At 42.0% G+C, this 14953-nt stretch overlaps 1 protein-coding gene across 2 annotated transcripts; it reads left to right on the forward strand.

Moving 5' to 3' along the window:
• The first annotated feature begins 370 nt into the window (after window positions 1–370).
• On the forward strand, window positions 371–14313 carry rpap1 (RNA polymerase II associated protein 1). Of its 2 annotated transcripts, none has more exons than XM_017038284.2 (28): window positions 371–513; window positions 625–706; window positions 1137–1351; window positions 1455–1603; window positions 1801–1893; window positions 2003–2165; window positions 2241–2405; window positions 2718–2927; window positions 4365–4480; window positions 4564–4662; window positions 5139–5240; window positions 5348–5515; window positions 5638–5817; window positions 5909–6043; window positions 6180–6350; window positions 6957–7114; window positions 7199–7369; window positions 7494–7689; window positions 8007–8116; window positions 8571–8766; window positions 8907–9053; window positions 9281–9423; window positions 9731–10166; window positions 11348–11466; window positions 11553–11784; window positions 11872–12048; window positions 12938–12994; window positions 13749–14313. In XM_017038284.2, exons 3-28 carry the CDS (start codon window positions 1141–1143, stop codon window positions 13896–13898), a joined length of 4254 nt encoding a protein of 1417 aa, XP_016893773.1. In that variant the 5' UTR covers window positions 371–513; window positions 625–706; window positions 1137–1140; the 3' UTR covers window positions 13899–14313. The 2 variants fall into 2 exon arrangements, with proteins under 2 accessions (XP_016893773.1, XP_008306564.1); XM_008308342.3 differs by having other exon boundaries at window positions 2003–2159.
• Window positions 14314–14953: the final 640 nt, after the last annotated feature.

Raw genomic sequence — 14953 nt, forward strand, 5'->3', positions numbered from 1 at the left:
TGCGTTTTACTTAATTGGGAACGCAGTTTGTTTAGTTTCAGTCTTAGATCGTATATTAGGAAAAGTGTAAGACTAAAGTCCCGGAAAGTGACCGGAAGTAGCTATGTTGTATTCTGACCAAACACGTTTATGCTTTTGGTAGAGCTTAACAGCCGATATATTAATTAATATATTAACATTAATATAGGCCATTTGGGTTTGTGGATGAATTGTGCATACTTATGGTTACCACTTTGAAATCTTTATTTATACAGGTGTTGACGTAAGACATATTGGCGATGTAAAGTTTTGTAAAGTATTGTGCTAACAATGACAAACCAACCCATTAAGATAAGACATTGATTCAATTTTTAAATAAAAATTCAATTCAATAAATCCGATTTTTTTAATTTATCTAAAAGACCATTTGACGATGCTATGGTGCACCTCAACTCAATGTAATGACTATAGCGTTTCTTGTTGCAGACAACAGGTAAATGTAGGCAGCTGCCCACATTGAGTCTCACTTTCCAGGTCAGTTTATTTCAAACTGGTATAAGTGAATCATTATCCGCATTTATTCGATTTTGTAAACAAACCGGGAACAACATAAATAAAACTAGTCATTTAACTTTTATTTTGAAGGCGAGGTTTGGTGTTACACTCAAACAATTCCGAGTATTCATCTGAGTGTGGAGAATCAGAGCTCCTCTGGTGTCAACTACAGGTAAGCTACTAAGAACAAGACACGCTGTATCCTGTCAGAAATTGTCCTAAAATGGTGACTACGTTTTTGTTTTGTTTTTTACATTTGTACAATTTAAAATATTTGCTGAGTTAGATTTGAGACACTCAGCTAACGCAATGCTAACATTAACTGTTCGCGTCCATTACGGTACGTGGTAACGTTAAACTTCAATACACGTGAAAGCGAAATAATTGTGTTTTGGTGGTTAATTGTGTCGTCGTCTGCCTATTGTTAAACAACACGCTAAGTAAACTAAGTTTGGCCCCTTTCGGTTTTCCATAGTTTGCTTAGATTTTAATACCATTTTGTGAGCCACGGGATATATTAGAGTATTTTAAAAAGCTGTGTTTAAGTATAGCATATATTAAATATATTTATTATTGAAATATAATAAATATATGTTCTACAGAAGAATGTTGCGTCGCCCCAAGCCAACTGACTCGGAAACAGACCTTCTGAGGGAGCAACAGAAGTTCCTGAGCTCAGGTGCACCGTCTGCTGCAAATGTGATTCGTCGTCCTGACAAGAGGAGAGGGGAGGCTGGTGTCAGTGGAGGGACAGAAGGAGAACGAGGACAACTCAGAGAGAACAGGGCATGTGAGAGGGATGTGGTCACCATAGACGGTATGTTTCTTGGCCATTATTACATCGCTATAACCACCATTGAAATGGCAAAATTTAATCCTGAGCCCAAAGTTTCACGTCGTGATATCTGTGATTGCTGTAGATCTTCCAGACCAGCTCCCTTCTTTGACTCCTGCTCCCCCAAAGAAGTCTCGTTTTAAAGCCAGTCGTGTCACGTTTGAAGATGAAGATGCTGAGGAGAGACTGGACAGACACGACACTCACATCAGTGCTGTTCTGTCGCGCATTGTTGTAAGTGTTTCTCGTGAGGGTTAACCTCAAAATGAAAAGATGCAAACTGTACCTGTGGCACTCAGGACCCCAGTTCAGTTTGCAGGTTCTTCTAATTTTTCTTTATTTTTCTTGTTTTATTTCTTCTCACATCATTCACGTTCTCTGTTATTTTCATGTTTCTCGGCCTAATTCAAACTGTGATTTCCCTTAATAAGGAGAGAGACACCAGTTCAACCCCTGTGTCCATACCAGTGTTTACAAACCTGGCTTTCCCCAAAGTTTTTCACCGCTCTGAAAATGGCCCTCAGGTACAAATGTATTTATTTTTCTAAATGGCTACATGGGCATTTGTTATAAAATGCTTATTCACAATGTTAACTAATAACATATTTTAAATCTATGAATCCCTTTGACCAGGCATCAGTGTCTACATCTGAAGGAAAGAAAAGCATCTTTGCTCGTCAGATTGCTGCTCAGAGACTTAAGGAGGAAAAGACTGCCCAGCCGAGTGGTCCCACAGAGAAGACCCCTCTGTCTGAAAACAGAATGGAGACGGATCACTGTGATGTGACAGGTGATCGTGTGTAAACCATTTCTTGGAACTTTGTTTCAATGTTTAGTCTTATCATTTGACTCTCACACTTTCTTTGTACAGGACTGCCTCTGGCGTCCGGTCCCAGGTTAGTGTCCGGTCAGGGTCTCGGAGGTCCAGACAGCTCAGGAGAGATCATGAAAATCCACATGGAAAACCAGGCCAGACTCCAGGCGATGTCTCAGTCTGACATCCTGGAAGAGCAGAACAAACTCTCATCACAGCTGGGTAGGGAGAACATGTTTTCAGTGTTTTTTATTGTTTGTTGCAGAACTGGACACAGAGATTGAAAATCAAAAAAGAATCGCATTGAAAAGCAAGGTTTTATAAATGGTTCCATTTTGCAAACTGTGTTAAAGTTTGAAAAAAGAGTTTGCCTGGGGGTTGTCAATGGTCGACTCAGCCAAGAATGAAAATGTTTTTTTTATTAATATCTCATTATGGAAAACAAGACAAAAACAGAGGGGCTAAAGCTAAATTTCCAGCACATTTTTTGTACTTTGTTCCACTGTGTTTACAATGATTATTGCTGCTTCTTAGATCCAAGACTGGTGGAGTTTATCAGATCTCGCAAAATCCAGAGCGTCTCGTCTTCAACGTGTTCATCCAAACCGTCAGAGAAGACAGGTGACAAGGACACGCCTGGCTCCAGGACCACTGTTACATTATCACGTAACTCTGAAGAGATGGACATGGATGGAGTGGAACGGGAGGAGGAGGAGAGGAAGGAAGTGACATCATCTATTGCAGGTACGATTTATTACAAAGAACTAACTTTTACGTTTCTGCAACTTACTGTATTATGAGCAGTTCCATAAACTTTGATCAGTACCAATGATGACAACCATTTAGCTATGTAGTTCTAACCTAAATAACGACTCCACCATTTCCAAGATTTAAAAATCTGAGTGAGGAAACACTCTTTACAGCAGTGTTTCCCAACCTTTTTTGAGGCATGCTACTTTTTTTTGTTCGAAAAAAAACACCGTTTCCCAACCTTTTTTGAGGCATGCTAATTTTTTTTGTTCGAAAAAAAACGCAGCACACCACCATCAAATAAAAATGAAATACAATAATCTTTTAGCTTAAAAGGTAAGCACAATTGACTAACAATTGTGAAATCTCAGCATGTTTAGTTGAAGACAACGCTGAGATACTCAGGAATTGAAGAAAGACACAAAGATCTTTCCCAACAGCTATGATTCTTTTCATTTTTTTTTTAGTTTTTGTAGCCATCTGCTGCCATCTAGTGGTAAACTGTTTAATTGTTCTGCATTTCACTGCATTCACGAACAAAGAAAATGTATTTGCAGTAAATGTTTTCAGACCAATTTAGTGAAATTTAATTGGTAAAATTAAGGCTCCCAGTGCTCCCATAAAACATGCTCCCATTGTAGTTTTTCAATCTTTTAATTCATTAAATAATTAATTAATTAATACAAATTGGTCAATATTTTATTTTTTTCTTAAGACACAATAACCATTGGATCTCAGATGCTGGACTATAGTCGACGTCATCCTTTTTTTACTCTCCTTTCTGCTTCCACCGCTTCCTGCTCTTTACTTTATTTCGCTCATGCCCATCATCCCTCAGAGTATAAAGGATAGATGCTAACTGAACAAGTCAGGCTGCATGCTTTAGATGCATGGCTCACGTCCAGGCACAAAGCTGAGCATTGACTTCACTTTGTGTGATTAGCAGAGAAGACCAGCTGAGCCAGAATCGGCCACTCTCCGCAATTAAGTTACTGCAGATCGCAGAGAGAAACTCCCCGCTGCTCCTGATGAAAGAAGAGCTAATGCACCACATATAGACAGATCTAACGCATCATTCATACCATTCCTGATGTTTCTGTTGTTCCGGCCAACTATTTAAAATTGATTGCCTCTTGGATGTTTCCCTCTGAGAGGATATGGCTTCGTTTCAGGTCAGGAATAAATAGCCAGACGTTGCCTCAGCTTCTGACACAGTGTTTCTAAGTTTGGCTCTTGGAAGTAGAAGTGCTGAAGGCAAGACTTCCTCTTTTGTTAGTTTGAAAACTGCATTCCTCCAAATAAGAGGAACATTTTCCCTACCATGTGTGTTTTATTTCTCACTCCTGCCAGTGTGAAATTAACCACAGAATCAGAATCAGCTGCTCTAAAGGTAATTTTTCCAACTTAACATATGTGCATTGGTGTATTCAGAGGACAACCTTCCAGTGAAGCCTCAAAAAGACTGGGTCCACATGGATAAGCTGGAGCCCGAGAAGCTGGAGTGGATGAGAGATTTGCCTCCACCCAGAAGAAAAGGAACTAAGGAGGTAGGAAGATGTTCCTCACAGCAACACCAAGACAGAAGGAAGCAGGTCACTGACGCAGACTTTGTTTTTATGCCTCCTAACAGGCCATGCAGGCTCGGTTTGACTTCACTGGCAGGTTGATCCAACCCTCGGAAGATCTGCCCACTCACCTGGGTCTGCACCATCATGGAGAAGAGCCAGAGGTCAGTAGATGTCAAGTAAAATAACAGTGTTTTACGTTTAACTTTATTGAATTTTGTCTGTTACGTACTAGGTCTTGCTTTAGTTCATGTATGTCTGGTACAGACACCGGTAAATTATTTGATTGTATTTCCCCTTGGGTTTGAATATTTGAGTACTTCTTTTAGTATTTACATCAAATTTTATCCAATGTTTATTTAAAAAAAAATCCAGACATCAAAGTGTTGCTGCCAAGATGTCCAGCTAAATAGATGTTAAAAAAACAATCAAATTCCCATCCATACCACTAGAGGGAGCACCATACCACAAAGTGGTTTGTGTACCATAGATTGAGAATCACTGGCTTAATTAACAACATCCAACATCTGGTGCAGATCCAAAAAGACTTTCACACCTCTGCAGACATAAAATTGGAGAATTTAAAATGTCTTTTTAACGACTCAAGTCTGAAACTGAGAGAATTCCTCTTCCCCCACAGCGGGCAGGTTACTCTCTGCAGGAGCTCTTCTTGTTGTCTAGGAGTCAGCTCATCCAGCAGAGGAGTCTGGCCCTCAGCACTTTAGCCAACATCCTCTCAAAGGTACACAGCTGAACACTCAACCATTCTCTCTAATGCAGTACCTCTGCTAATTGTTCTCACTTGTAATGCTGTTTTAAAATGAATGATTTTTTTTTATTACCCTGAAGGCACGTGCTGGAGAATACCAGCCAGTGCTGAAGGGCAGTGTGACGTCCACTCTGCTGGACGCCGGTCTGATCTTCCTGCTTCGCTTTGCAATGGACGATAGCGTGGAGGGAGTGATGTCCTCGGCCGTGCACACACTCAAAGCTCTGCTGGTGTGTCCAGAGGATGAAGTAAGTGCTCACTTTAAAATATAATACTATGACAATATGCTCTGAAGTAGTTTGTTTTTTCCCATTGCTTTGTAAGGCTGTTTAATTTTAGCATCTGCTAACCTTGTGTGTTCCTTTTTTAGGAGTGTTTGGACTGCACCTTCTCCTGGTTCCACGGTCTGGCCTCTTTTCCTCTGCTGCCGTTCGCTCAGGATGAAGAAGACGAGGAGGATGAAGGCCTGGAGGAGAGTCTGAAGGAGACGGTCAAAGAGAAAGAAGAGAGGAAGAGTGATCATGATGTGGCCCAGCAGGATGTGGTCAAAGTAAGAGAGCAGAAGTACATCCAGACTGTTATTTCATCTTCATGCAGTAGACCATAAAGGAGGTTTTAATTTATTCTTATTTGTTTTTCAGGGTATTTTGAAAATGAAGCTGCTCCCCAGGCTACGTTACATCCTTGAGGTCATGCGACCGTCTCCTCGAGTGGTCCTGGACATCCTGAACATCCTGACTCGTATCGCCAGACATTCATCTTCATCTGCCACGCAGGTAAACGGTTAATAATTTTTTTTTTTTTTATAAAACAACCACTGCCTAATGTAGTATTTTTCAACTTAACTGTTGCGACCCCAATTTGGGTCACCAGTTTGATTTTGTTAATTGTAGAAAACCATTTATGCCTCAGGTGTTGGACTGTCCTCGTCTCATGGAGACAGTGATGTCAGAATTTCTCCCCACCTCTTGGACGCCATCAGCTTCTTCCCTCCCTCAGTCCGTTTATGGACTCCCACAGGCCGGGGCCATGAAGCTGCTGAGAGTTTTGGCTTCTTCTGGCAGACACGCCTGTGCCCGACTGGTAGGTGGAAGAACTCGTATCACAGATCAAACTGTCCTGTGTCCTGTACATGTCCTGTACTGAAGCTGTAATTAGCATAAAAACTCACATTAGGACCACAGAGATTAAAACACACACACGTTGAACAGTGAGGTCATCTTTTGACATCTAATTCCTCAGTTGTAGAATTAAGTTTGGCATTAGCATAAGAGAGTAGAGAGAGCTGACCTTTGACCTTAGTATTTTAAGAACAGCTTTTATGTAACTTTAAACTCCAAAGGCAACTTCCAGAGCATAAAAGAACACATGAGTATAGACTCACCCCAGTTAAAGTGCACCTCCGACCCAGCAGGTACATCTCTGGTCTAACCGGGACACCTCCGGTCCGCATTTATGCAGCAAACCCAAGACTTGTCTAAAAACTTGCGCGTTCTTTGTATTACACGTATTGTACTACAAAACCTGGTTTGGAGAAGCACCGGCCAGGTCAGAAGTGGTTTGGCTTGGTCGGAGATGCACTTTAACGGGGGTGAGACTGACATGACACAGCAGTGACCTTTGCCCCACACTGATGTGGGGAAGCTGATGTGCTTGCGTTCATAATTCACCTTCCTGCCTCCTCTTCAGTTAAACTCTCTCAAAGTGCGGGAGCGTTTGTCTTGCCTGCTGAGTGCTGAGCTCAGTGAGCTGCTGCTGGAGCCCACAGAGGCTCTGAGGCTCAGCACCGAGGCCTACAGGATGTGGGCTGTAGCCGCAGGCTACGGACAGGCCTGTAACTTATACATGTAAGTTGATGCCGTGAGACATTATTGAGTCTACTGTTCTGTTTTGGAGGAAAGTTTCTCCACTGTCATTTGTTTTCCCTTCAGAGACCTGTACCCGGCCTTAGTGACCTCGCTGCAGACCGTGCCCCGGGTGCTGGACCCCTCAGATCACCTGCTGCCGCTGCAGCTCCAACGTGTTCTGGCTCTGCTGTCGTTACTCACACAGGTTACACATACTGCAGGGAACCACCAGGAGCTCCAGGCTGACATGGTCAGGTAGGAAAGGGTGACATCTCTGCCACTTGTATCCTACAGGACTCCTGGTTTGTTAGGTTTCAGTGCTGTTTTTTTTTTGCTCCAGCTCTCAGGGAGAAGAGTTTTTTTTTTTTTTTTGCTCCAGCTCTCAGGCAGAAGAGCGCCCCCCTCCTCCATCAGTGTCCTGGGGTCATGTCACAGGGTTGTACCCGTCCTTGCTGGGTCATTTGAAAGGCTTGTTGAAGAACCTTGATCATCCCGTTCAGAAAGACAGCAGCCTTACTCTTATACCAGCTTACCTCATCTACCTGGATGCCTACTATCACCATCTCTCCAGACAGGTACGGATCCTGACGCCTGGGAGAACTTATCCTCTTAGGTCATTGTCCATGAACTACAACTTTAAAGTACTCCAGGGAAATGGAGGTGACTGTCCATATAACAGCTAAGCTTAAGCAACAAGTACATGTTGCACTGCATTTGTAAGGATATTTTGGGCACAATAAAAAAGCACAGTTTACCCCAATAAGTTGAATTATTAATTGCCTGCCAATGACAGTACTCACTGACGACAACATGTTTTTAAAATAAGAATAAGAAAATGTTTTTGATCTCAAGTAAGTTTACAATTCTTTTTATCTTCCCTATTTTTTATAAGAATTGCTTCAAACCCGTGGAGACGCTCCAGGACCTGGAGCAGCTAACATCTGACGTTCTCCTCCCACTGTTTTCTCACCGTGTCGTACAAGACCTGATGAGAAACCTCAGGTATGTTTGATGCAGTTTAAAGTAAATCCTTCAGTTAGAGATACAGTTCATGTTAATGACGACATCCTGTGCAGCATTAAGTGGATAAAATGGACGAATGAATGAATTAATGAATATTTAATTTTTTTTATGTGCTCTCTGATGCTCTTGTCTCAGGTTATTTCAATTCAGAACTCATCATTCGTGGACTTACCTACTTAAAGCAAGGTTAAAAAATAATGAAATAAAGTAAAATTGTTGTTAAATGTTAACTTTACTGTGAGTAATAATTTACTGTGAGTAAAGAGTGACCAAAATAGAATCAATGTCACCGTGGACTCACTAAAACAGCCGCTGTTTAGAAATTTCAGCATGACATCATAATTTTCTGCAGCTAGATTGTTATTTCCATCTGAAACATCAGGAGACATTGCATTAATGCATTAATATTTAATTCATCTGATTTACCCTCCAGGTCGTGCTCTGTTGTGTGTGCTGTCAAGTCCGGTCATCACGGCTCAGAAACCATTTCGAGCCTCCCTGGTTTGGCCTGTGCAGGTTGGAGGGATGGTCCAGGCCTGGTTGTTCCCAGCTCTCCCTTCCCTCTCCTCACAGGCCTGGGTCTCCTCCTGAAGACCATCACAGGCCTCCACAAGGGTCTCAGCAAGAAGGTAGGTCCCACTGACCATGATGCTTCAGGTGGTGGATTATAACATTAGGTACCTTGACACTGTGAGGTCACCTTGTGACTCATGTCCAGACAACAGTAACATCTGCACCATTTTTTTTCTTCTGTTTTTTTGTTTTTCAGTTCAGTGGCGTCCTCCTGTCAGAACCTGTGATTGGATACCTGTGTTGTTGCAGTGGAGCCACGCCCACACACTCCCACACCAGAGCCTGGCTCCTCAGACATGAACACCATCTGCTGTACCTGCTGCTGCAGCTGGCACACAGACTGGTGGGTTTACTTATTACTAAGTATTACTGCTACTGTTACTGTAAATATTACTGCTACTCCTTCCTGTTCCTTCATCATCTTCCTTCTGTTCATCTTCTTTTTCTGCTTCACTTTCTTTTTTCTATCATCTTCATTCTTTGTCATTATGTTAAAAAAAATCATAATTACTGTTTTAGCCTCAAGGTTTTGTGATTTCTTTTTAACCTTATTTTTTACTCTAACTCTAGGTTCCAAATGACAAGGAGGTAGCCAAACATGCATCACTCTACCACCAGGTGGCGCTGCTTCTGCTGTCTTGGTTATTACCAGGCAGTGAGTACATGGCACACGAGCTGCTCTCCACCATCATCTTCAGCAAAGACTTTATATCGTAAGTTTTTCTGAGGTTCAATGAGGAAAGTTTAAAGTTGTTCCGACTTTGATTTATTACTTCTGAATGTTTTTTACTGTAGACTTTAATTAAATAAAACGAATCAAACTCTAAAGTGTGACCAAGTCTTTTTGGTCTTAATTGAATTTAGAGCTCTTATATTAGATTATATCTAAAGTCTTTTGCCTTAAGGATATGATTGAATTTCCTTCTGACCCACTTCCACCAGGATTGACGTTTGACTAACTTTCATACCAACCCGACCAGTGACCTTTTTTTGTTTCTTTGTTTGTTTGTTTCCTTTCAGTGAGGGCCACAGTGGAGGACCAGAGGCCCTTGAGCTGGGGGAGCTAAGGCTCCACGAACAAACCCACCACTCCTCCTCCTCCTCCTCCCTCCAGACCATCGGTGCTCTCCTCAGAGAAGCCTGTGTCCAGCTGCCGTCCATTCGGGGATGTTACCTCACTCATCTGGCCCATTTACAGTCTTCTGTGCTGCTGACCAGAGACGCTTTCCTCGGCCGCAGCCCTTGGATCAAATCTCATCTCCTCCCAGAGCTCGCCGGTCCAACGCTGCCGTCTGATTGGCCTTTCCTGCCGCTGGTCAGCCTGTACGAGCGAACCGGGGTTTCCGGCGGCGGAGTGTTGGCGGTGGAGGAGCTTCCTCAGGGGGCGCTGCAGCTGGTGACCCACTGTCTGCAGTGGCTGCTGCTGCTGGAGGTCTGGAGAGAGGAGGCTCTCAAGGTGCAGTTTTAACATTTACAGACTAAATATTACTCCACCATTCCTGCCAACAGGGTCATAAAAAAGTTAATTCATTTTATTTTTTTTCTTCTCTAGTTTCAAAGTGTGCCTTTGATTAACCTTATCCCCAATACAAGTGTCATTAGATGGAAATACAAAGTACAAGCAGAAGTGTCTTGTCGGGAAAACAAAACAATGACCTTTTCTTTTTTTATCTAAACTCACATTACTCCACCATTCCTGCCAACAGGGTCATAAAAAAGTTAATTCATTTTATTTTTTTTCTTCTCTAGTTTCAAAGTGTGCCTTTGATTAACCTTATTCCCAATACAAGTGTCATTAGATGGAAATACAAAGTACAAGCAGAAGTGTCTTGTCGGGAAAACAAAACAATGACCTTTTCTTTTTTTATCTAAACTCACTAATGCAGTGGTTCTCAAACTGTGGTACATGAGGAAAATTTATATTTTCACATTTACATTTTCAATTGAATAAATCTAAAACATACCATGCACGTGGCGCTTTGGCCCAGAGGCAACGTCTCTGTCATTGGTGTGGAACCCCAGGGTTCACCTCCTGGGCAAGATCGAATCCCAGTTAGGGCAGTTGGTACCTTCCAGTGGACTCACCACGTTCAGGGGGGTTGGTACGGTGCAGTGTGATTTGGGTGGAGGTCATGGAGACTGCTGCCCCCGAAAGTTTGAGAACCACTGCACTAATGCATCTCCACAGCGTCGTACCTTAACCTGGGGATGATGTTCTTTGTGTTCTACAACCCTCCCTTCCTTCTCTTCAACATCTTTAGAGACAGAGGGTTCTGGTTTTAGTTTCATCAGCAATTTTCTTGCCCGTCTGTGTCACTGAAGTTTTTTCTGTTTTACAAATTCAGTCAGTTTTTTTCTACCAGCTCCCGAGGTTGCTTTCTCTAGAACTTCTGAAATCTTTAACGTCTTCCATTTTGTGTAGTCTCTAAACTCCTTCACACTTTGATACCTCTGTCTTTCTCCTGCTTTGTAAGGACTTGTTAATTTTAGTTTTGAAATCGCTTTATTTTTGTTGGACAGGAGAGTGACGCTAACAACACTGTTGGAATTAAATTAAATGTTTTATAGCAACAGCAAAGGAATATTTAAAAATATCATGTTGCTTTTCGTGACCTCTGACCTTTTTTTTTTTCTCAGGTGATTTCCCCGGTGGCCAAGTTCGCCCGTCTCTCCTGTGTGTTTCTGTGCTCCAGTGACATGTTTCTGGAGAGACCAGTTCAGAAACTCATGTGGGGTCTGTTCAGACTGCTGACCAGGTTTGAAGAAACGTTTATAAAATGTGGATTTTATATGAAAGGAGGATTCATATAGACCTTACCATCGGTTCTGTCTACGTCTGCAGGAAGTCCAGACTGGACTCTCTGGACCTGAACGTCCCGCCCCCAGGTTTAGCCTCCTTCCTGGACCTGTACGTCGCTCTTTTGACTCAGTATGAAGCTGTGTCTTTTGGAGACTGGCTTTTTGGCTGCTGGGTCCTGTTGCCCTTACAGAGAAGATACAGCGCCACCATGCGGCTGGCGGTTTTTGGAGAACATGTAGGCATGCTCAGGTCGTTGGGGGTCTCCCTGGAGAAGGTAAGGTTTTTATTTATTAACTTGTGCTGCTGCTGTGATTTGCTTCATCAGACGTTGTCCATTAATCCTGTAAATTCTCGTTTGTAGTTGTCCGTCCCCATCGAGCGCTTCACCTCTCCTCCCGAAGACTCCCTCCCCCTCCTCCGTCTTTACTTCCGCTCTTTGGTGATGGGAACCCTGAAGCGCTGCTGGTGCCCCATCCTGTACGTGGTCGCCGTGTGTCACGTCAACGCCTTCATCTTCTCTCAGGATGCTGCAGCGCAGGTATCTGGGTGGTTGTCAAACCAGGGTTGTCTTAATACACGGGGGGGTTCCATGGTTTGGAAATGCTTCCAGACCAAAAGGGAAAAAAAAAAATCTGAGTGAATCATACCATCTTCAAACCCCTGCTTTTGTTTTTGTTTTTACAGAATGAGGCCTGAGAGTGAGAGTGAGGAAGTCAGCCATCTCACTACTTTATAAATAGATGTTTCTGAGAATGACAGTCCAAATCAATTAGTGGTTAAAAACCCTCCAAATGCAAAACATTTCGATCTTAATATTGTGCAGGGATTTTTTTTGAGAACCGGCATCAACACAACAAATGTGTGATCCCTGATTTTCTGTTTGTATGACCACAATTTTTTCCAGAGACCTTGGACGTGGTGCCAGCTCCTCATTTCTTCTTGTTTCCTCTGTGCTTCATGACTTAGTGAAATCACAAACACAGTGAAACCTAATGCGAATAAAAGAAAGCCTCATATGTGATGATTTAGCAGAGCCAGAAGGTGCTGCAGCTGCACACCCAGATCCTGGGACACGCTCAGCACTTTCAACGGCGATTTCCTTTCATTTTCTGCATCGCGTACGACACCGGACACTTAGAGGCCGCGCAAGTGGCTGTGGCTTCATTGATTATGTGTCGGTGACAACAGCCAGAGACCGTCACACCTTCCCTATTTTGAAGTCGTGGCACGTGACTTGTTCAGCAGCGAGGTTCTAGCAGTTGGCATTTAGGATTAAGAAACACATTCACTGGCTTAACATAATTTATTGCTATCATAAACACATTCTTTCACAGAAGTGAGGCAGTAAAGTCGGGCGTAATAAACACTTGTGCGTCAGAGAAATACATCTGCGGCTCTAAATCCTCTGGTTGTTTCTCTCTTTTCAGGAGGTGGAAGCGGCTCGACACAACATGCTGAGAAAAATCTACTACCTGACTGATGAGGTGCTTCTCTCTGCTTTATCCACTGCTCTCTTTGTATCTCTCTCTAAATATGTACTGATTGGATCCATTTTTTTTTTTTTTTTTTAACAGTCAGTGATTCCATGTTTTCCACTCAGTCAGCCCACTCATCTGATCAATTTCTCTTTTCATCTGTTTTCATTTTTCCCAGCTTTTCTTTAATTTGTCACAAATACTCAGTAGCTTTGTGTTGGTATTTGTACTGGGGCATGAACATGTGGTATTAACATCTTGGTTAATTAAAAAAACATGCAAGAGATCTTAAACAACACAAATTATAATCATCAATTCATCTTTTTTTTCTCCATGCTTTTGTTTTGAATCTTTCTCCTACATTTAAGAATAAGTGGAAACCTTTTTTTTTCCCCTCTGAACGCCGTCACCTGGTCCATTTTGTTTACCAGTGTTTCTGGGGATATTTTAAGTCACAAACCTTCGCGACCCAAGTCAATAGACATTATTCGTAAACTCCTGGAAAACATGATGCAAGATGACCCCAAAAAAAACACCAAAAAACTCTCGTGACCCACCTGAGGGTCGCGACCCAGTCTTTGGGAAACAATGGTCTATACCAGGTCGTAGCTAAAGTACGATATGTTGTCCTTATCAGGTCTGTGTTTGCTAACGTTAGCTCTGGTGTCTGTAACAGGTCTGTCGTAGCTAACTTCATATTTACTTGTTTGACCTGGATTTGTTCTCACCTCTGTTTGTTCTGTTCTGTTCTGTTCATTTCCAGGAGCTGAAGAACCACGTGCTGCTCTTCCGTCTTCCTCAACAACACTCAGAGTTGGGTTTTGACATGTACCAGCAGTTGCCCCCCATTCGGGCCAAACGTTTGCAGAGCGTCCTGAATCTGCAGAATGGCATTGACGACAAAGGAGACTGAGTGAAAGGGAGGCTCTTTAGACAAACAAAAAGAAATTTGGGGAGTGAGGTCATAAATGGAGACTGCTCGAAGATAAAGGCGTAGGACGGACGTGAAGTAAAGTGGACATGAGTGTGAGGAGTAAAAACTGAACCCTGTGACCTCGGTTGCTACAAGGAAGAAAAGCAAACCTGAGGTTGCTGGCCCCAATCATGGAAATTACTGAAGATTATGATTTCCAAAGCAACGCTGTCTGGTGATTGAGACGCCTGATACAATACATAATCACTGAGAAAAAGCAGGATAAATGTTTTCTCTTTAGTCACCAGCACTTTGTCTGCTGTGCGTTCAACCTTTTCTCAAAGTAATCATGTGAACAGAAGCTTGACAGCTTCACACGTGTCTGAAACCTTTTGAATAAAGCACTTACTTTTGATGTTTTTTCCCTGTTTTTATCGCTACATAAGCCTGCACTACATTTTTACTAGAGTTCATGTTCTTAAAACCATTTTAATATTACACCAAAAATTGGTAAAAATAACTTGGTTTCAAAACCACTAAATTCAGATACACTCAGGCTAACGCTGATGAAGGGAATGTTATTGTTTAATGATCGGGAACACTCCATCATTTAGAGAAAGTAATTTGTTTATGTTTCTATTAAATCTGACGGCGCAGAGTCTGTTTGTACTAAACAAGCAGTAACCAAGTAATCATGTGCGTTTAACTTCTCAGATATCCTTGTATTCAGGGCTTAGATTTAACATTACTACACTTTACTTTCTCTTAAAAATTGAGGTAAAATTAGCCTTAGCTCCGAGCTAACTAATTTGACTTGTGATTATATATACATAGCTTTAGTTAAACTGTTCATACTAACTGTTTGTTTTAATTCAGTTAGTTTAGGGTTTTTTTTTTTGTTTATATCTTTATCACTATTGGGGAGCCTTTTTTGCCATTTGCTAACGTTTCACTACGTCTTTGGCACCTTTTAAGCTTCCTGAAAAATAATTTCTCTTAGCTAAATGAAAACTCTTTGCTTTGAACATTTGAACAGTTTTTCATCTTTGACCTTT

The sequence above is a fragment of the Cynoglossus semilaevis genome, chromosome 1, assembly GCF_000523025.1.
Source record: "Cynoglossus semilaevis isolate Cse_v1.0 chromosome 1, Cse_v1.0, whole genome shotgun sequence".
In the NCBI taxonomy this organism is placed as follows: domain Eukaryota; kingdom Metazoa; phylum Chordata; class Actinopteri; order Pleuronectiformes; family Cynoglossidae; genus Cynoglossus; species Cynoglossus semilaevis.

What these genes read in the sequence shown, in the direction of transcription:
- rpap1 (XM_017038284.2), top strand. Translation starts at nt 1,141, where the DNA reads ATGTTGCGTCGCCCCAAGCCAACTGACTCGGAAACAGACCTTCTGAGG. An exon ending in CATCTTCATCTGCCACGCAG is followed by an intron (nt 6,044 to 6,179) that starts GTAAACGGTTAA and finishes TTTATGCCTCAG; the next exon opens with GTGTTGGACTGTCCTCGTCT. An exon ending in ATCACCATCTCTCCAGACAG is followed by an intron (nt 7,690 to 8,006) that starts GTACGGATCCTG and finishes ATTTTTTATAAG; the next exon opens with AATTGCTTCAAACCCGTGGA.